Genomic DNA, 21146 nt, shown 5'->3' with positions numbered 1-21146 from the left:
TTGGAGACAACAAGATATTTACCATTAAAAAATTTTTGGTTCGTTAGGTACCATGGAGTGGATTGTGACTCATAGTGACCTATAGGACAGAGTAGAAATGCCCCATAGGGTTGCCTAGGCTGTTATGAATGCAGATGGCAAGTTCTTTTTTCTCCAGAATGGCTTGTGGGTTAAAACTGTGAACCTTTTGGTTAGCAGTGAATTTTTAAACATTGCAATACCGGTGTTCCTTCCATTAAAGAATAGACAAGTAAAAAAAAATACACACATACATATACATATCATTACATATCACAAATAAGCAAAAAAAAAAAGTCACAAATGTTTACATTACAAATATTTAAAATGGCAAAATGCATCAAAAAGATTTATAGCATAATACATATATATTCATAATAAAACATTACACACAAAATACCACACTTTACAAGGTGTGATGGTTAAGGTTGTGTGTCAACTTGTCTTGGCCATCATTCTCAGTGGTTTGGCAGTCCAAAGATGTTGTGATCACTTCCATGATGAGGTTCGATATAATGTGGTTACCTCCATGATAGACTCTGCTCTGAGTAGCAAGTCAGTTGAAAGGAAGTTTCCTTGGGTGTGTGGTCTGAATTGAATATAAGCAGACATTCTGGCAAGGTTCATTTGCTATTGCTCACTTTGGGTCCTGTAGCTGGCTCCTGTTCATCTGACCTCTGGTTCTTGGGAATTGAGCCAGCAGCTTGCCTTCAGTATTGCCTGCTGATTTGGGGATTCTTGGATCTTCCCAGCCAGTGAGCAAGAGCCCTGCTGTTTGACCTGTAGATGTTGGGTCATCCAGCCTTTGCAGCTGCATGAATCAGGAGAAGCCTGTATCCTGATCTCGGGACTTGGGATGTTCCAGCTTCAATATCCCTGTGAGCCATTTCCTTGATGTAAATCTCTGTATACACATATTTATATGCTTTACTGGTTTTGCTCCTCTAGAGAACCCAGCCTAAGACACAAGTGTATATTGACATGGTACAGCATATGTCAAGCACAGCTGAATATGTGTGAAGGCAAGAAAGATGTTTTGGGATGAGGATTGAACAGAATGGAAAAGCATACAATATTGAGATGTAATAAAGGAAGCAAAAAACCTAAACAGACAGATGATGGCAATTGATCATCAAATGAGAAGCAAGGGTAACATTTCTGTTCTTTAGGTCAAAACAAAATTAACAAACAAAAAATAACTTGAAAATAGCAATAACAGCAACAATAATAAAAATAGTAAGAGCAAACTAGGAAGTGATACCTCACATATGCACAATGCAATAGTTTTATTCCATTTAAGTCTTTTAAATAATGTGATAAGACAGTGTTTAAGCACTTCTTCGTTTTGTCATCCGTTTGAAGAAACCACTGTAGAAATAGAGAATGTTGATAGGTCTGTTATACAGATACGATATTTTAATCCCGATCCCCATGTGGTAAAAATGGAACGTTAACAAAGAGTAAAACAAAGGACTATATGAAACAGATAAACATAGACATGCATACACACTCTATGAGTAAAAATTTGGTCACTGGTGAATACAAAATATACTGGACAATTAACAAACGAAGGCCAGGTATTTTGTTAAGCTTTCAAATGCCTCAGGAACAATCAGCAAATTGTTTGGCATCTCCTCAGGGAGGATCTCCATGGGTAAAAAAAAAAAAAAAATCCATAAATTCTTCTCCCTCTGCCGTTTTAAGAAACACTTGGGAGAGGAGTCAAGACAGAGGCTTCATTGCAGGTAAAAAGACTGTTTCCGTATTTTACCAGTATCCAGAATGTTTCATTGACCCTTGCAGGGTCCCACCTTTATCCAATGGCAAAGTCATTGCAAAATATTAGGATTTCTGATTCAGTTCTGTGTGCGTTATACTTTTCAATAGTGCCTGAAGCTAGGATCTCTCTCCAATTTTTTGACATAATTTTTTTTTCAAATCTTCACACTCTATTTCAGAGGCTAAATGCTAAGAAGCATTTTGAAACATTATCATTCCATGTCTAAATATTTTTACTTCATATAAGTAGTTATCTGAATAAAGTTAACAGAAAAAAACAAAGTCCTGGAGTCAGTTTTGCCTCATAACTGCCCCCTGGGTATCAGAGACCCGTGCTCCACAGGTTTTTCAATGGCTGTGACCTTCCAGAAGTAGATCTTTCTTTCTTCAAGGTGCCTCTGAGTGGACTCGACCCACCAGCCTTTCAGTCTGTAGCTGAGTGCTTAAGTGTTTTTGCCACCCAGGTGGCCTAATTATGTGAATAATAGAGCTCCAATATGAAAGTAAAGGAAGCATATACAGTATTAAAAATACTGCAGCAGAATTATGAAGCTGCAGGTATTCAGTTTCTAGCATTGGTGTTCTTCAAAATCCTCAGTTATAAGCTGCCTCTAGGCTCTTATGTACCTCTCAAGTGTAATTTAATATTTAATGCATATTTAGATAACAGTACAAATGTCCATTTTTCCTAATCTCTTGATGAAGAAACAAATAAATTTCCATCTCACACCTCGTGTTGAGAAGTGAAAAGCAATTTTTGGAGTTTAGGAAACTTTTAATTACCTAGTTTTTTTTTTTATGGTGATAGTATAATATATACCATATTCTTCAATTTCCAGTAGAATCTGGCAGGAAGAAGACATAATTTTTTCAAAGAGCATAGCTGTGTAAAATGAATTAAATGCTCAACAAATACAGTAAACTATGGAAAATAATTTGGTGCTCTCCGTGGAACTCCAAAGCCGATGGGAGGAAGTCCTCTTATCTCCTCTTAACTTATAGGAAAAGCAGCACTTACCAATATAAGTATTTTTGTTCTTCAGCCTTTCATCATTGCAACTCGACAAGATTTACATTGCTTTTATTGTATTCATTGAAGATAGTTGATTTCCTAATTATAATATCTACTAATACCCAATTCAGTACCTCTTAAAAAAAATTTTTAGTGTGCTTTAAGTGAAAGTTTACACAGCAAATTAATTTTCCAATCAGAAACTCTTACCAAAAACTGTGTCCGCACTCTTCTCATTTCCTTCCTGGCTCCCTGTTTCCATTAGTCAGGTTTCCCTGTCCCTCCCTGACTACTTGCCCTTTTGGTCTCCTGTAGTTGATCGAAGTTATTGTTTAGCAGCCCCGTCTGTTATTGGCCTGAAAGGTGGCCACCAGGGGTGTCTGTAGTTTCACATTAGAAGATTGTCTTAAGAAAATAGTCTCAGGGGTTTCTCCAGCCTCTTTCAAACAAGTAAATCTGGTCTTTTTTGTTTATTTATTTTTGAATTTGAATTTTTTTTTTACATTTTTTCCCCCATTTTGCTCCAGGCTTTCTATTGTGATCCTGGTCAGAGTGGTACCATCTAGTCCTTCTGGTCTCAGGTTAGAGGAGGCTGTGGTTCATGTGGGCCATATGTCCTTTGGACTAATTACTTCCTTTAGTCTTTGGTTTTCTTCGTTCTCCTTTGTTCTAGGTGGAAAGAGGCCAATAGTTTTTTTTTTTTTTTCTGACATAAGCAATGTGTGTACAGGGTCACAACCTTGTAAGCAATGTTTTAAATGAGATAGTGTATTTCCTGTGCAACCATTTTATTATTTAATATGATACTATTGTATTTTTCTATTTGTTTGGTTATTCTTGATTCAGAGGCTGCTGGTAGTGCTATTTTCATGTAAGTAGTATCATTTCAAACCTTTCGTTCTTTTACCTTAAACTGCCATCCTCATCCTTCTCTGGCATTTTTTTTTTTTAATCTGTGGCTTATTAGGGATACATATATACATTTTAATTTAAATATACATGTGTTTATATGCATTATGTACTATATAATAGCTTAAACTAGAGGATTTCTTTATCCAAATGGAATTTTTAAATGAAATTTTGTTATATAAAATCAGTGACATGGACCTTACTTTCTCCCAATTTGTTCAAATTTTCTCTCACTGTCTTAGATTCTTCCATGAGAAACTATATCTCATTTGTTACAAACAATTTAGTATATTAGTTATAATGAAAATGCTCCTAGGTTAGGACATATTTTAAGTAAATTTATATTCAAATGCACTGCTGACTCAAAAGTGACCCCATAGCTGTAAATAGGCTATAAATCTCTATGGAAGCAGACTGCCACATCTTTCTCCCATGGAGCCACTGGTGGTTTTGAACCGCTGACCTTTAGGTTAGCAGTCCATCAACTTATATTAAAATGTATTAAGAAGATGTATCATCCAGAAGATTGGCACATCGATGGTCCAATTTTAGTCATGGAGTTGAGGATGCAGGAGGGAAGGGCTGGGCTCAGTTACATGGATAACAAACTACTCAACCTACTTATCATCATAACCCTGACATAGAAGCTAGATCACAGTAGGAGAATTTGCATATGCATATGTAAAGAAAACACCTTTCAGGTAACTTACTGTCATCATTTGTCATTTAAAAAAAAAAACATCACTATATACTTGATATTTGAGACTTATGTCCTGATATCTTAAATGCATTGAAACATTTAATCCTCATTTTTTTTTCCAGCAACACTGAAGGGAAGTGGTCATTTTGCACTTGTGAATAAAGAAATTAAGGTATCTTTTTTTTTTTTATTCTATAACCCACAAAGCCAAAACCAAACCCATTGCCACTGAGTTGATTCCAACTCATAGTGACCCTATAGGACAGAGTAAAACTGCCCCAAAGAGTTTCCAAAGAGTACCTGGTGGATTTGAACTGCCGCTCTTTTGGTTAGCAGTCGTAGCACTTGACCACTATGCCACAAACTTTTCTATTACCCACAAGCTGAGGTATAAAAAAGACTATATCTGTATGGGTCTACCACCTGGAATAATTTCCTGTATAAAGACAGACTATCCCCACCACGATCTATTAGATTTTCCTTGTGTTCAATACTTGTCAAGTATGTTGTTTCCGACTGTACCACCTGTGGCACAAGGGCTTTTACAGGACTATGTTTTGAAGTAAGGGATACTAAATGTTTCCACACATTCTGGGAATTTGCATTTTGAAATGTTTTTAATGAAGTTAACATACATATTATAATTTTATACATGTCATTATGTAATTGTCAGTATTGTAAATGAAAAAAGAAAGTTTTGTAACCACCCATATACCTAACACATCTAAAATTTTTTACTTTTTTTATTTTTGCTTCATATATCTATATGTAAAAAAAGAAAACCTGTTGCCATCGAGTTGATTCTGACTCATAGAGACCTTATAGGACAGAGTAGAACTGCCCAATAGGTTTTCTAAGGAGCAGCTAGTAGATTCAAAAAGCTGACTTTGTGGTTATCAGCCAAGCTCTTAACCACTGCTCCACCAGGAATCCCATCAAGGTATATGTATATGTACATCTACATCTACGTGTACACGTACACATATGCCTTCACCTACATCTTTATCTGTGTCTATCTCTATCTCTATGTCTGTATCAGGGCTTTTCAACTTCCGCCATAGTGACATTTTGGACTGGAAATTTTGTTATTGTGTGGGGTTACTCTGTATATAGTAGAATTTTTAATAACATCCCAGGCCTCCATTAGATACCAGTAGTACCCTTCTCCTAGTACTGACACCCAAAATGTCCTAGGCATTGACAAATGTTCCATGGGCAGCAAATTTTCCTCAATTGATAACAAGTTAGATTTTTCTTTCTTTCCCTCTATCTTTTTTTCTTTCTTCATGTACCTATACTTTACTTGTGGGAGGCGGGTTTACTTTCAAAAACCTGTATTGGAAGTTTGGATTTATCTTATTCATTTAGCATATTGCCTTTGTATACTAAAAATCTACCAGATGATGCTACATAAAACCGATTGACTACGCTGATATCTCTATCCAGAACAGGTTTCCTGATAGACCAAGATGGAAAAGCAAAATCTAACAATGCTAAATGAATTCCTTCTGATGGGAATCACAGATCACCCTGGGCTCCAGGCTCCGTTGTTCGGGCTGTTCCTCATCATCTACACGATCTCAGTGGTGGGCAACTCAGGCATGATCATCCTCACCAAGACAGACTCCAAGCTACAAACACCCATGTACTTTTTTCTCAGACACCTGGCTATCACTGATCTTGGTTATTCAACAGCTGTGGGACCCAAAATGCTAGTCAATTTTATTGTGGATGAAAACACTATCTCCTATTATTTTTGTGCTACACAGCTAGCTTTCTTTATTGTGTTCATAACTAGTGAACTTTTTCTTCTGTCAGCAATGTCTTATGACCGCTTTGTGGCTATCTGTAACCCTCTGCTCTACACAGTCATCATGTCACAAAGGACTTGTTGGGTGCTGGTGGCAATACCCTATCTCTACAGCACATTTGTTTCTCTTCTGGTCACCATAAAGATTTTTAATTTATCCTTCTGCGGCTACAATATCATCAATCATTTCTACTGTGACAATCTCTTCTTGTTATCCTTGCTCTGCTCAAACACACATGAAATTGAATTGATCAATCTCATCTTAGCATCTTTTGATTTGATTTCATCTCTTCTAACAGTTCTTGTTTCTTACCTACTCGTTTTTGTAGCCATTCTCAGGATGAAGTCAGCTGAGGGCAGGCACAAGGCTTTCTCCACCTGTGGATCCCATCTGACAGTGGTGGTAGTGTTCTATGGGACTTTAATCTTTATGTACATGCAGCCCAAGTCCAGTCATTCCTTTGACACTGATAAAGTGGCTTCCATATTTTACACCCTGGTTATCCCCATGTTGAATCCCTTGATTTATAGCTTGAGGAACAAAGATGTAAAATGTGCCCTACATAGGACATGGAAAAAAATACGCAATGTATTTTCTAGAGTTTGATGCAGCATATGATTCCTACAAATTACACCATGAACTCAAACCTTGTCTGTGTGCCTCCATAGGGAACAGTGAGCACAAATATATTCAACATATATTTATAAATTGCCTTCTACATGCTAGTCACTCTTCTAAGTGCATTGATGAACAAAAGAGTACAAACTGGTACCTTTCTTGAAGGAAAGAGATGGATCACAAACAATAATTAAGAACAATCTATAGTACAGTAGAATGTGTTAGGACCCTTGTGGTGCAGCAGTTAAATTGCTTGACTGCTAACTGGAACGTCAGTGTTTCAAAAAACCAGTTGCTTCTTGGGAGAAAATTGAAGCAATCTGCTTCCATAAAGATTTTCAGCCTTGGAAACCCTATGGGACAGTTCTATTCTGTCCTATAATGTTGCTATGAGTCATAATTGACTCAACAGCAGTGCATTTGGTTTTTTTGATAATGTGTTAAAAAATACCAAACCCATTGTCCTTGAGTCGATTACTACTCACAGCAACCCTGTAAGACAGAGTAGGACTGCCCCATAGGGTTTTCAAGGAGTGGGCAGTGGATTTGAATTGCCGACCTTTTGGTTAGCAGCCAAGCTCTTAACCACTGCACCACTAGGGCTCCAGGAGAATGTGTTGGGAATCATGAAATTAGGCAAGGAGAGTGGATATGCTGAGTGGAAGTGGGAAAAAGTACTAGGTACAAAAGTGGAGATACAAAGATTCTGGTGTTTTTTTTTTTCAATTATTAAACTTTTCAGTGTCAGCACTTGTGTTTATGTATGTGTGTGTGTTTGTAAGCATTTGCCTTCTGTTTTAGTCTTCAAAGTCTTCTGAAGGCTGCATTAGATCAGGGCCAGGTTGCGAGGAGTCTCAGAGTATATGGCGATTTAAAGTACTCAGTTGCATGAATTGCTTAAATGCCCCCATTGCAGATCTTGGAGTTCTACCCTTTACCCATTAATGCCTTTACTTTCACATGTAAATCTGTTTACTCAACATACCTTGAAATTTTTGCAGTTCAAAAGTTCAGCTCTGCATCTGACTTGTTTTTGCCTAGATCAGAATATACACCAGTTAAGATAAATTTCTTGAGGCCAACCATAGAGGCTCCCAGGTTTGAAATCCATCCCCTGCTGGTTGTTCTTTCTTAATAATTATCTTTTTTTGTTTAATGGATGATCCTTTCTTATCTATATCAACAACTTTTTAAGTTGTTTGTTCAATTACTTTCTGTGTATCTCCTTGGGTAACAGGATAGTCTATGACGAGTTAAGTTTGCTGCCTCTCTTTCATTGGTTTGGCTTTCCTAAACTTTGGTAAATATTTATTATGAATTTTATTTGCATTGACTTTTGTCCACCCTACTTGTGAGCGACAAAATGAGATAATCCCATGGTTTGTGCTTACCTGTATTTCTAATTCAAGTAAGACCTTTTATGTGGTAAGGATATAGTTATCTAGTTTTACGGACATAGCTGCAGCATGTTAAAACCCACTGCCGTCGAGTTGATTCCGATGCTCCTTAATTTTTTCCATGTATTTTTGTTTATTGTTATTATTTTAAAATTTCTAGTATTTTTTTGAAACTTCAAAAGTCTAAATTATTTTCTTGGCACATGATCATGAAATAAAATTCTCCGTGTAGCCAATGAAACTTGAATAAAAATAGTCCATTGGAATATAAAAAGGTGCACGGTTTATTGTCATGTGAGCATAAATAGTTTAAAAATGTTAAAGTACTTAGAAGGCTATGAAGGTCATGAGCACTAAACCAAACAAAACCCCGTTGCCATCGAGTGGATTCTGCCTCATAGCAACCCTATAGAACAGAGTAGAACTGCCCCTATAGGGTTTCCAGTGAGCAGCTGGTGGGTTTGAACTGCTGACCTTTCGGTTAGCAGCAGAGTTCTCAACCACCACGCCAATAGGGCCCTGCTGCTGGACTTTTTTTTTAAATAAATTAAAACCCCTTTCTTGAGCTAATTTTGGGTGATCCCTTTGCTTATTGTTTCATTACATGCATGGGAAAAGCATTACTAGATGATGCAATGCAGAGAGGCAGAGGCACCATAAGCAATTGTGACAGTTGGGCACCATGGTATTGTAGGGTGTGTCATTCATATACACTAAGATGTGAAAGAAGCAGCTGAAAATTTGCAATATATTGGGTAGTCCCAAGTTTAATGCAAACATCTAAGAGCTTCCCACCACAGAAATCATCAGATCAAAAGGAATAACATACAACTCAGGGATATCCATCAACCCAAAGGAAAAAAAAGTGTAATTCACCTATATAGTTTTTCACTGAAGGAGCTCCTGAAATTAAGAGAGAGAAAGAGAGGAGAGAGAGAGAGAAAAAAAAAAAAGGAAATACTAGCTGAGGATCTTGAGTATACGAGTTAAACATTTTTACAGTTAGAATAAGAAATGATCTGTGATTCATTTAAATATTTAATGGTCCCCAATAATCTTAATACTTGTTGTTGTTAGGTGCCATTGAGTTAGTTTTGACTCACAGAAACCCCATGTACAGGAGAATGGAATAGCACCTGGTCCTGAGCCATCCTCACAATCATTGCTGTGTTTGAGACCATTGTTGCAGCCACTGTGCCAATCCACCTCCTTGAGGGTCTTCCTCTTTTTCTTTGACCCTGTACTATACTAAGCTTGATGTTCTTCTCCAGTGACTGGTCCCCACCACCAAGTGTCAAATAGTATCTGCATGTAATCTTTCATCTAGAGAAAGTTACCACCAAATTGGTACTACATACGTTGCTGGATTCCCTGGAGAAAGAGTAAACCAGTGGAGAGGTGAACAGAAATGCTTTGAGGTAGGGAAGTCACAGAAGTCAAGTTACAGGAAGAGTGATATTCTAATTTCCAGTATATGTGACTGGCACATTGCTAGAACTGTGAGGGGCATGCCCTTCACTACAACGTGGTATTCCTCCCAGTTTTCGTTGTGTCATATTCTAGTAGTAGGTTATCTTGTATTCATAGCCAGTCTTTTCTATACACAATGGCAACTAAAAACAATAGCAAACCTGTAAAGGCTCCTTGGTGAGAAATATAAAAATATTATATTACTTAAATCCCAGAAAACCTGCACAATTTAATATATGAAATAACAGCAAAGTACAGCATCAGATATATCTATTTACATAATTTTAGCTCAAAATATTAGTTTATTACTTGAAGCAATAAAAACTAGCCAACCCTAAAGTAGGCAAAATAAGAATTCAACATTTACTGTCTCATAGAGAATATTGGTATTTAAAACTCACTTCTTCATGGACATTTTCTTTGACCATCACAACAAATGACTCTATGGAAATTGTTAACTTAAAATAATTGATAAAGAAACATTGGATTTTTTTCAAGGCTTTATTTTTTACAAAGTCATTAAATGTTCATGATTTTTTTTTTAAACATTAAGACTTTTAATACCTACTTGAGTAAGCAAGGATTCTACACATTTAAAGTGCTTTATACATGGGTAAATCTCTTTTTTCACATCTAGAAGTCAGATAAATTGGCTTTTTCTTGTTACATTTATTTTTTAAAACCTTTTATTGAGATATAATTAACATAGCATATAATTCACTGGGTTTTTATAGTTCACTCACTTGGCTTGAATTTTTTTCTTCATTTCTTTCAGTATGAGAAATGCCGAGCATGTTCTTCCCTTTTGGTTTTCCATGGTCTTTGCACATTTCATTATAATAGTTTATTTGTCTTCTCAAGCCACCCTTTGAAATCTTCAGTTTTTAACTTCATTATTTCTTCCATTTGCTTTCAAGAGCAATTTTCAGAGTCTCCTCAGCCATCCATTTTGTTTTTTTCTTTCTTTCCTATTTTTTTTTAATGACCTTTTGCTTTGTTCATACTTGATGTCCTTGATCCCATTCCAAATTTGTCTAATCTTTGGTCATTAGTGTTCAATGTGTCAAATATATTCTTGAGATGGTCTCTAAATTCAGGCTGGATGTACTCAAGGTCATGTTTTGCTCTAATTTTCTTCAGCTTCATCTTGAACTTACATATGATTAATCATTGGTCTCTTCTGCACTTGGCTCCTGGCCTTGTTGCAACGATGATATTGAGCTTCTCCATCATCTCTTTCCACAGACATAGTTGATTTCATTCCTGTGTGTTCTGTCTGGTGAGTTCCACATGTATAGTCTCCTTTATGTTGCTGAAAAAAAAGTTATTCGTAAAGAAAAATTTGTTGGTTTTACAATATTCTAACATGCGATGCCTGACATTGTTTCTAACACCAAGGCCATATTTTCCAACTACCAATCCTTCTTCATTGTCTCCAACTTTCACATTCTAATCACCAATAATTATCAATGCATCTTGACTGCAATTTTGATTAATTTCAGACTTCATAAGTTGATAAAATCTTTGATTTCCTTATCTTTGGCATTAGTGTTTGGTGGGTAAATTTGAATAATAGTCATATTAACTGGTTTTCTTCATTGGAGTATGGATATATCCTGTCTCTGACAGCATTGCACTTCAGGATAGATCTTGAAATGTTCTTTTTTAAGGATGAGTGTGATGCCATTCCTCTTCAATTTGTTGTTCCCATGATAGTCCAAATCAAAACGTATAATACCAGTCCATTTCAGCTCACTAAGGTCTAGGATATCCGGATGCCCATCTTTATGTTTTTTGTTTCATTTTTTACAATTTCATTTCTCAGAGATTCATACTTCATACATTTCATGTTCTGATTATTAAGGGCTATTTGCCAGTTTCTTTTCATTTTGAGTCATGCTAATAAAATTGAATATCTTAATCTGATAAAATAGAATAAGAAAGCAGTCTTAAACAGACAATTCACAACGAAAGAAGGAGTGGAGCGACTAATATCTGTCTCCATATTAAAAAAATAAGAGAAATATAGGGAAAAAATGCATATCATATACATCAAATGTAATAATTTTATTGCATTTGAGAACATGGTGGAAATAAGGAAATATTGAGTGGCCTGTCCTAAAGGTAAATTTTTTTAATCCAGGTCCCTGGGTGCGACAATTTGAAAGTTAACTGAGTTAAATTAATAAATGTATCTAAAAGAAACCTACTCCTTGGTGAACGCAAATAGTTTAGAAAATTAGCAGACACCCTAGATGTTTTCTTAAGCTTTCAAGGGCTTCAGACATTAACACATTGCTTGCTATCTCCTCAGGGAGAGCCTCAAGGGCTGAGAGAAAGCTATAAATTGTTTCCACTATGCCATGCTAAGGAGCTAATAAAACAGATTGATTACAGGTAAAAGGCATAATTTTTTATGCAGTGCCATTTTTCTAACATCTAGAATGTTTTGGTGACATTTTCAAGGCTTCATTTTAATCAATGGCAAAGCAACAGCAAAATAGTAAGAATTTTGATTTAGTTCTGTCTGCTTTCCATCATTATCCCTGATAAGTTTTATATGAGGTAGATGTGGACTTCTCGTATTCTCTTTTCTAATTTAACGCTTTGAATTTTAATGTCTGCATTTGCTTGCTAATAGTTTACTCAGAGACTGCTCTGCTTATAGTGTTCAGGAATAGATATATGCAAGTTAAGAAAGAAAAGAAAGAGAGAGAGAGAAAGAAAGAGAGAGAGAAGAAGGAAGGAAGGAAGGAAGGAAGGAAGGAAGGAAGGAAGGAAGGAAGGAAGGAAGGAAGGAAGGAAGGAAGGAAGGAAGGAAGGAAGAAGGAAGGAAGGAAGGAAGGAAGGAAGGAAGGAAGGAAGGAAGGAAGGAAGGAAGGAAGGAAGGATAGATGATGATAGATTAGATAGATGATAGACAGATCAGACGGACAGACAGACAGATAGATAGATAGATATAGACACACAGACATAGGAAGAAGTAATCACTACAAAATTTTAAACCAACCATTCTGTTATCTTAACCTGTAGGGCTATTGTTGTGTTTTTAAAACATCTGAGGTATATTCAGATACTTTTTTTTTTGAGATTATAATTAAATGGATCTCTGATGTCTCATGGCACATAAAAGTTCTGATGTTAAATGGAAGACGCTTCATGTTCAGACAGATTTTAAATAACTTCCAGTAATTCACATATATGTCATCGTCAGTATATTTTCTTTTTCTCCTACGCTATTGTGTCATATGGTGATTTTTTAACTTTCTTTTTTTTCATAAAAAGTAGAGGATTTTTTTTTTTACAAGGCAGAGTTTGTGACATTAATGTTTCACTATTTGTTCAGATTTCCTCATATATCCTAGATTTCTCCATGAGAAAAACTACATATATCTGATGTGTTAAAAAAAAACTTAGAATGTGTCAGTTATAATACTAATGCTCAATTGGAGGAGAAATTATGTAGACTAACAAAGAAAGTCATCTATAGAATGGCACTTTCAGGCACTTCAGTCATAGAATGGGTTTTATGGAAATGTGGGGCTGGGGTCAGTTACAAGGATAGAACCATAATGAACCTAGTCATTATGAAAGTGGTGGCAAAGAATTTAAGTCACAGTCCAGAAGAATTTACCTATAAATATCATAGAGATCAAAACAATTAACAAAAAAAATCATTTCAAGTAATTACTGGCAACATCAAAAAAAATAGGTGACAAGGATGATAGACAAATACATGATAGATAGTTATACAGAGAGACATATGGATGAATGGATGGATGGGTGGATAGATGGAAGGATGGATGGATAGATAGATAAAGTGTACTAAACACACTCTATTTTAGAGTTATTTTCAAGTAACAAAGACACATTGAAGCATTTAATTCTCATGTATTCTTCATAACAATCCTGCAAGAAAGTGTTAGAATATGATTTTTCAGGTAGGGATAAACAGATTCATATAACTTATGTTATTTACCCAAAGTACCACTTTGTATATCTTACAAATGGAGGTATAACCCAACCTAGTATAGCAGAGGCTGTATCTAGGTTCATACAAAGGAATGTTTTCATCTATAAAGACAAATAATCCCTATTGTAATCAATTATATATCTATCTAAAACTCATCTACTATGTTGATTGTTCCATCCTGAACCAACTGTAATCATGAGTTTGCATAAGATAATGTTTTGAAATGAAAGGTTCAAAATGTTTTCACATATTTCTTCTTTGTTGTTGTTGTTAGGTTCTATCGAGTCGGTTCTGACTCATAGCGACCCTATGCACAACAGAATGAAACACTGCCTGGTCCTGCGCCATCCTTACAATCGTTTGTTATGCTTGAGCTCATCGTTGCAGCCACTGTGTCAATCCACCTCGTTGAGGGTCTTCCTCTTTTCCGCTGACCCTGTACTTTGCCAAGTATGATGTCCTTTCTCCAGGGACTGATCCCTCTTGACAATGTGTCCAAAGTACATAAGATGCAGTCTCGCCATCCTTGCTTCTAAAGAGCATTCTGGCTGTACTTCTTCTAAGACAGATTTGTTCGTTCTTTTGGCAGTGCATGGGATATTCAATATTCTTCACCAACACCACAATTAAAAGGCGTCAATTCTACTTCAGTCTTCCTTATTCATCGTCCAGCTTTCACATGAATATGATGCGATTGAAAATACCATGGCTTGGATCAGGCAAACCTTAGTCTTCAGGGTGACATCTTTGCTCTTCAACACTTTGAAGAGGTCCTTTGCAGCAGATTTACCCAATGCAATGCATCTTTTGATTTCTTGACTGCTGCTTCCATGGCTGTTGATTGTGGATCCAAGTAAAATGAAATCCTTGACAACTTCAGTCTTTTCTCCGTTTATCATGATGTCGCTCATTGGTCCACTTGTGAGGATTTTTGTTTTCTTTATGTTGAGATGTAATCCATACTGAAGGCTGTGGTCTTTGATCTTCATTAGTAAGTGCTTCAAGTCTTCCTCACTTTCAGTAAGCAAGCTTGTGTCATCTGCATAACGCAGGTTGTTAAGGAGACTTTCTCCAATCCTGATGCCCTGTTCTTCATATAGTCTAGCTTTTCTTTAGGTATACGAAAAAGATAAAAGTTTTAAGAAGAGTACAATAAATATCCATGTATCTAACACCTAAAGGTTTAACAGTTTATCCATTTTTGTTTCATCTATCAATCTATCCATTAATCTATAATATGTGTGTGTGTGTGTGTGTGTGTGTATAAAATTTGTGGGAGTAGGGTATATATTCAAATATCCTAATAAGGAAAGATTGGATTTATATTATTCACACTGGATTTGTATACTAAAAATCCATCGGACGACTATGTTAAAGCTATTGACGATGCTGATGTCTCTATCCAGAATAGGTTTCCTGATAGACCTAGATGGACAAACACAGTCTAACAGTGCTGAATGAATTCATCCTGTTGGGAATCACAGACTGTCCTGAGCTGCAGACTCCATTGTTTGGACTGTCCCTCATCAACTACATGATCTCAGTGGTGGGCAACTTGGGTATGGTCATCCTCACCAAGATAGACTCTAGTCTACAAACTCCCAAGTATTTTTTTCTCAGATACGTAGCTATCACTGATCTTGGTTACTCAATAGCTGTGGGACCCATAATGTTGGTAAATTTTGTTGTGCATGAAAATACAATCTCCTATTATTTTTGTGCTATACAGCTAGTTATTTTTATTTTGTTCATAAATAGTGAATTTTTTATTCTGTCAGCAATGTCTTATCACCACTATGTAGCCAGCTGTAACCCTCTGCTCTACACAGTCATCACGTCACAAAGGACGTGGTGGGTGCTGGTGGTGACTCCCTACCTCTACACCACATTTGTTTCTCTTCTCCTCACCATAAAGATTTTTAATTTATTCTTCTGTGGCTACAATGTCATCAGGCATTTCTACTGTGATGGTCTCCCCTTGTTGTCTTTCCTCTGCTCAGACACACTTGGAATTGAATCGATCATTCTCATCTTAGCAGCTTTTGATTTAATTTCATCCTTCCTAATAGTTCTTGTTTCTTACCTGCTCATTCTTCAATCATTCTCAAGATGAAGTCAGCTGAGGGCAGGCACAAGGCTTTCTCCACTTGTGGATCCCACCTAACAGTGGTGGTAGTGTTCTATGGGACTTTAATCTTTATGTACATGCAGCCCAAGTCCAGTTCCTCCTTTGACACTGATAAAATGGCTTCCATATTTTACATACTGGTTATTCCCATGTCAAATCCCTTGATCTATAGTTTAAGGAATAAAGATGTAAAATATGTCTTACATAGGACTTTGGGACAATTATGTAATATATTTACTCAAAGTTCACTATACCATATGATTCATATAAATTACATTATGGGCTTTAAACTGTTTTCTCTCTGCCTCCAAAGGGAATAGCAAGCAAAAAAGCATAGACAAGTTCAACATATATTTCTATGTTGCCTTCTACCACTCAGTTTACTAAGAGCTATAAAGAGATTAATAAATAAAACAGTAAAAAATGATGACTTCCTGACCAGTGCCTGATCTCTAAAATCTATATGATTCTGTTAAAACTCAACCACAAAAAGACAAACAACCCAATCAAGAAGTGGACAAAGGATATGAACACGCACTTCACTAAAGAAGATATTCAGGCAGCTAACAGATACATGAGAAAATGCTCTCGATCATTAGCCATTAGAGAAATGCAAATTAAAACTACGATGAGATTCCATCTCACTCCACCAAGGCTGGCATTAATCCAAAAAACACAAAATAATAAATGTTGGAGAAGCTGTGGAGAGATTGGAACTCTTATACACTGCTGATGGGAATGTAAAATAGTACAACCACTTTGGAAATCTATCTGGCGTTATCTTAAACAGTTAGAAATAGAACTACCATACAACCCAGAAATCCCACTCCTCGGGATATACCCTAGAGAAATAAGAGCCTTCACACGAACAGATATATGCACACCCATGTTTATTGCAGCTCTGTTTACAATAGCAAAAAGCTGGAAGCAACCAAGGTGTCCATCAACAGATGAGTGGTTAAATAAATTGTGGTATATTCACACAATGGAATACCACGCATCGATAAAGAACAGTGACAAATCTGTGAAACATTTCATAACATAGAGGAACCTGGAAGGTATTATGCTGAGCGAAATTAGAGGCAAAAGGACAAATATTGTATAAGACCACTATTACAAGATCTTGAGAAATAGTATAAACTGAGAAGAACACATACTTTTGTGGTTACGAGGGGGGAGGGAGGGAGGGTGGGAGAGGGTTATTTACTGATTAGTTAGTAGATAAGAACTACTTTAGGTGAAGGGAAGGACAATACTCAATACAGGGAAGGTCAGCTCAACTGGACTGGACCAAAAGCAAAGAAGTTTCTGGGATAAACTGAATGCTTCAAAGGTCAGCGGAGCAAGGGCGGGGGTTTGGGAACTATGGCTTAAGGGAACTTCTAAGTCAATTGGCAAAATAATTCTATTATGAAAACATTCTGCATCCCACTTTGAAATGTGGTGTCTGGGGTCTTAAATGCTAACAAGCAGCCATCTAAGATGCATCAATTGGTCTCAACCCACCTAGATCAAAGGAGAATGAAGAACACCAAGGTCACACAATAACTATGAGCCCAAGAGACAGAAAGGGCCACGGGAACCAGAGACTTACATCGTCCTGAGACCAGAAGAGCTAGATGGTGCCTGGCCACAACCGATGACTGCCCTGACAGGGAGCACAACAGAGAACCCCTGAGGGAGCAGGAGATCAGTGGGATGAAGACCCCAAATTCTCATAAAAAGACCAGACTTAATGGTCTGACTGAGACTAGAGGAATCCCGGCAGTCATGTACCCCAAACCTTCTGTTGGCCCAGGACAGGAACCATTCCCGAAGACAACTCATCAGACATGGAAGGGACTGGACAATGGGTTGGAGAGAGATGCTGGTAAAGAGTGAGCTACTTGTATCAGGTGGACACTTGAGACTGTGTTGGCATCTCCTGTCTGGATGGGAGATAGGAGAGTAGAGAGGGTTAGAAACTAGCAAAATTGTCACGAGAGACTGGAAGGGCTGACTCATTAGGGGGAGATTAAGTGGGAGTATGGAGTAAGGTGCATATAAGCTTATATGTGACAGGCTGACTTGATTTGTAAATGATCACTTAAAGCTCAATAAAAATTATTTAAAAAAATGTTGTCTTCCTTAAGCAGGAGAGATGTATTATAAGCATACTAATTAAGAAATTTTATAGGATATTAGAAGGAGTTAGGTGGTGATTAAAAAAAAGAAATGAAAAACAAGAGTAAATATGCCCAGTGGGATAGGGAAACAGTAGTAGATACAGGAAGAATTCCAAGTATCTGGTGTTTTCCCCATTTAGAAGAAAAAAAAAATTGTAGAAAGTATATGTGTGCGTGTATGTATGTGCGTGTAGGTGCATGTATGCATGTACGTGTGTGCATGTGTTTATGTGTGCTTGTGTGTATGTGCGTGCACACTTGTTTGTATGTGTATGTGAATGTATGTATACCTACGTGCATGTGTCTGTACGTGTACATATGTGTGTATGTATATGTGTGTGTGTGTTCGTGTCTGCATACCTTCTGTTTTGTGTTCATTCTCTGCCCAGGGGTGGCTAATTCTGATTGCAAGAAGGCTCTGTATAGTGGGATGATATGAAATTTGCTCAAATGTCCACTTTCTAAACCTTGAAATCCATCTCTTTCATCATCAGCGCCTTTATTTTCATATATGAGCCCTTAGAATCTGTTTGCTTTGTTATTATTTCTATCGTTATTATAACAGTAATATAAACAGTAATAAAATATAGTTATTATATTTGATAAGACCAGCTCAGTATCTGTTTTTCTCTAAATGAGCCCATTTTGTCTGTATCATTAGATATACCAGGTAAGATAAATTTATTGGCGTCAGCCACAGAAGTTTCCGGGTTTTTTTCATTTTTTCTCTTCCAGATGGATATCACTTCCTTATTGGACGCTTCTGTCTCATAGATTTTTCCCCTTATCTGTCTAGAAAACAATAGTTACTCTATTTAGGAGACATTATCTGTTTAAGGTATCCTTGCATAAGAGGTCTATGGTATGATGACTTAGGTCATTTGCCTTGTTTTTTTTTTTTTTTAAGAATGTTCTCAAATTTGTGTAATATGAGTGTGCACTATATTTTGAGTGACCTATTGTTTGAATTCACTGTTTTGACTATTCTACTTGGAAGAAGCAAAAGAAGATAATCCCATGATTTGAACTATGCTGTGTTTCTAGTGAGTGAGGTGTGATTTGTAGTATTTTATATATTTGACATGGTTTCTGCACATGTTATTGTTGTTAGGTGCCATCAAGTTGGTTTTGACTCATAGTGACCCTATATACAACAGGAGGAAGCACTGCCGGGTCCTGTGCTATCCTCACAATAGTTTTTATGTTTGAGCCCATTGATGCAGCCACTGTTGTCAATTCATCTCCTTGAGGGTCTTTCTCTTTCTTGCTGACCCTCTACTTTACCAAGCATGACATCTTTCTCACAGAACTGAGGCGTCCCGATAACTGGTCCAAAGTATATGAAATGTAATCTTGCCTGTCTTGCTTCTAAGGAGCATTGTGGTTGTATTCTTCAAAGACAAATTTGTTCATTCTTTTGGCAGTCCACGGTATATTCAATATTCTTCGCCAACACCACAGTTCAAAGGCATTAATTCTTCGGTCTTCCTTATTCATCATCCAGCTTTCACATGCATATGAGGCGATTGAAAACACCATGCCTTGGGTAGGAGCACCTTAGTCTTCAAGGTAATACCTTTGCTTTTCAACATTTAAAGAGGTCTTTTGCAACAAATTTGCCCAATGCAGCATGTCTTTTGCTTTCTTGACTGCTGCTTCCAGGAGCATTGAATGTGGATCCAAGTAAAATGAAATCTTTGACAACTTCAATCTTTTCTTCATTTATCTCAATGTTGCCTATTGGTCCCGTTGTGAGGGTTTTTATTTTCTTTAAGTTGAGGTGTAATATATAATGAAGGTTTGGCCTATGATTTTCATCAGTTAAGTGCTTCAAGTCCTCTTCACCCTCAGCAAGCAAGGTTGGGGATCATCTGCATAACACAGGTTGTTAATAAGTCTTCTCCCAAACCTGATTCTGCATTCTTCATGGAGGCCAGTTTCTCAGATTGTTTGCTCAGCATACAGAATAGGTATAGGTATAGTGAAAGATACAACCCTGATGCACACCTTTCCTGACTTTAAACCACTCAGTATCCCCTTGTTCTGTTTGAATGAGATTGCCTTTTGATCTAGGTACATGTTCTGCATAAGCACAATTAAGTGTTCTGGAGTTCCCATTATTCTCAATGTCATCAATAATTTGTTATGCTTCACACGGTCGAATGCCTTCACATAATCAATAAAACACAGGTAAACATATTTCTGGTATTCTTTGCTTTCAGCCAGGATTCATCCGACAGCATCTATGTGTTTTTTCTGGACATAGTTCTTCCATATTCCTTGCTAATTTTCCATGCATATTTTTGTATTTTTATCCCTTTAATAGTAACAAAAAAATTGTAATGAGAAAGAAAAAATAAATTTTAAATATACTAAGGTTGTCTATTAAAAAAAAAAGATCCAATCTAGGTTTTAGTTTAGCACCATACAAGGGGGGGTATGATATATTTTCATGTATAGAGAGACTAGAAAACACGTAAGAAAAAAAAAGTCACTGGTAAAGAGAGTATCAAAATGGAAATTTCAGTTTAATATACTCTGCATCCTCACTCAGGTCCAAGTGAGCTGATTGGGAAACTTTATTAAGCTTTTAGGAAAAAAAGAAGTAGCCTATTCCACATAAAATCTTCCACAAATCTGAAGAAAACAGTGTATTTGCATTTTCCATATGAACGTAGCTTTAACCGTGATATCAAACTCAGGCAAAGACATTAAAAGAAGAGAAAACAACAGAACACATATATGTAAAATGTAAAGAAAAATTTAAGAAATTGAGCCTGATGACATGTAAAGACAATAACACACCAAATTAGGTGTTCTCCAGAAATGCACGGATAGTTCTACATTAAAAAAAAATCAATTACTGATATTAAACGTAATAACAAATTACAAATGAAAAACAATGCCATATGAGTAGATCTAGAGGAATATTTTAAAAGTTCTAATAATTGTGATAAGGCTTTGAGAACGCTAGTATTAAAATGGAATATCCTCAAACTGATAGAGGGCACCCATGAAAAACCTACAGCTACCATCACACGTGGTATGAAAAATTGAATACATTCTCAGTAAGACCAGGAAAAAAACAAGTAAGTCCACTCTTACCAAACATGTTTATATTTTAGTGGATATTCTAGGTAACACAATAAGGCAATAAAAGGCAATA

General features: G+C 36.5%; 1 protein-coding gene across 1 annotated transcript; it reads left to right on the top strand.

Annotated features, from left to right (window-relative positions):
- The first annotated feature begins 809 nt into the window (after window positions 1–809).
- On the top strand, window positions 810–7372 carry LOC135229335 (olfactory receptor 8K3-like). The gene has a single exon (XM_064278963.1). It carries the CDS (start codon window positions 5888–5890, stop codon window positions 6833–6835), a length of 948 nt encoding a protein of 315 aa, XP_064135033.1. The 5' UTR covers window positions 810–5887; the 3' UTR covers window positions 6836–7372.
- The last annotated feature ends 13774 nt before the right edge of the window (window positions 7373–21146 follow it).

This window comes from Loxodonta africana, unplaced genomic scaffold (genome assembly GCF_030014295.1).
Source record: "Loxodonta africana isolate mLoxAfr1 unplaced genomic scaffold, mLoxAfr1.hap2 scaffold_228, whole genome shotgun sequence".
Lineage (NCBI taxonomy): Eukaryota > Metazoa > Chordata > Mammalia > Proboscidea > Elephantidae > Loxodonta > Loxodonta africana.
The sequence above is the reverse complement of the archived record's forward strand: the minus strand, read 5'-3'. Positions and strand labels throughout refer to the sequence as shown.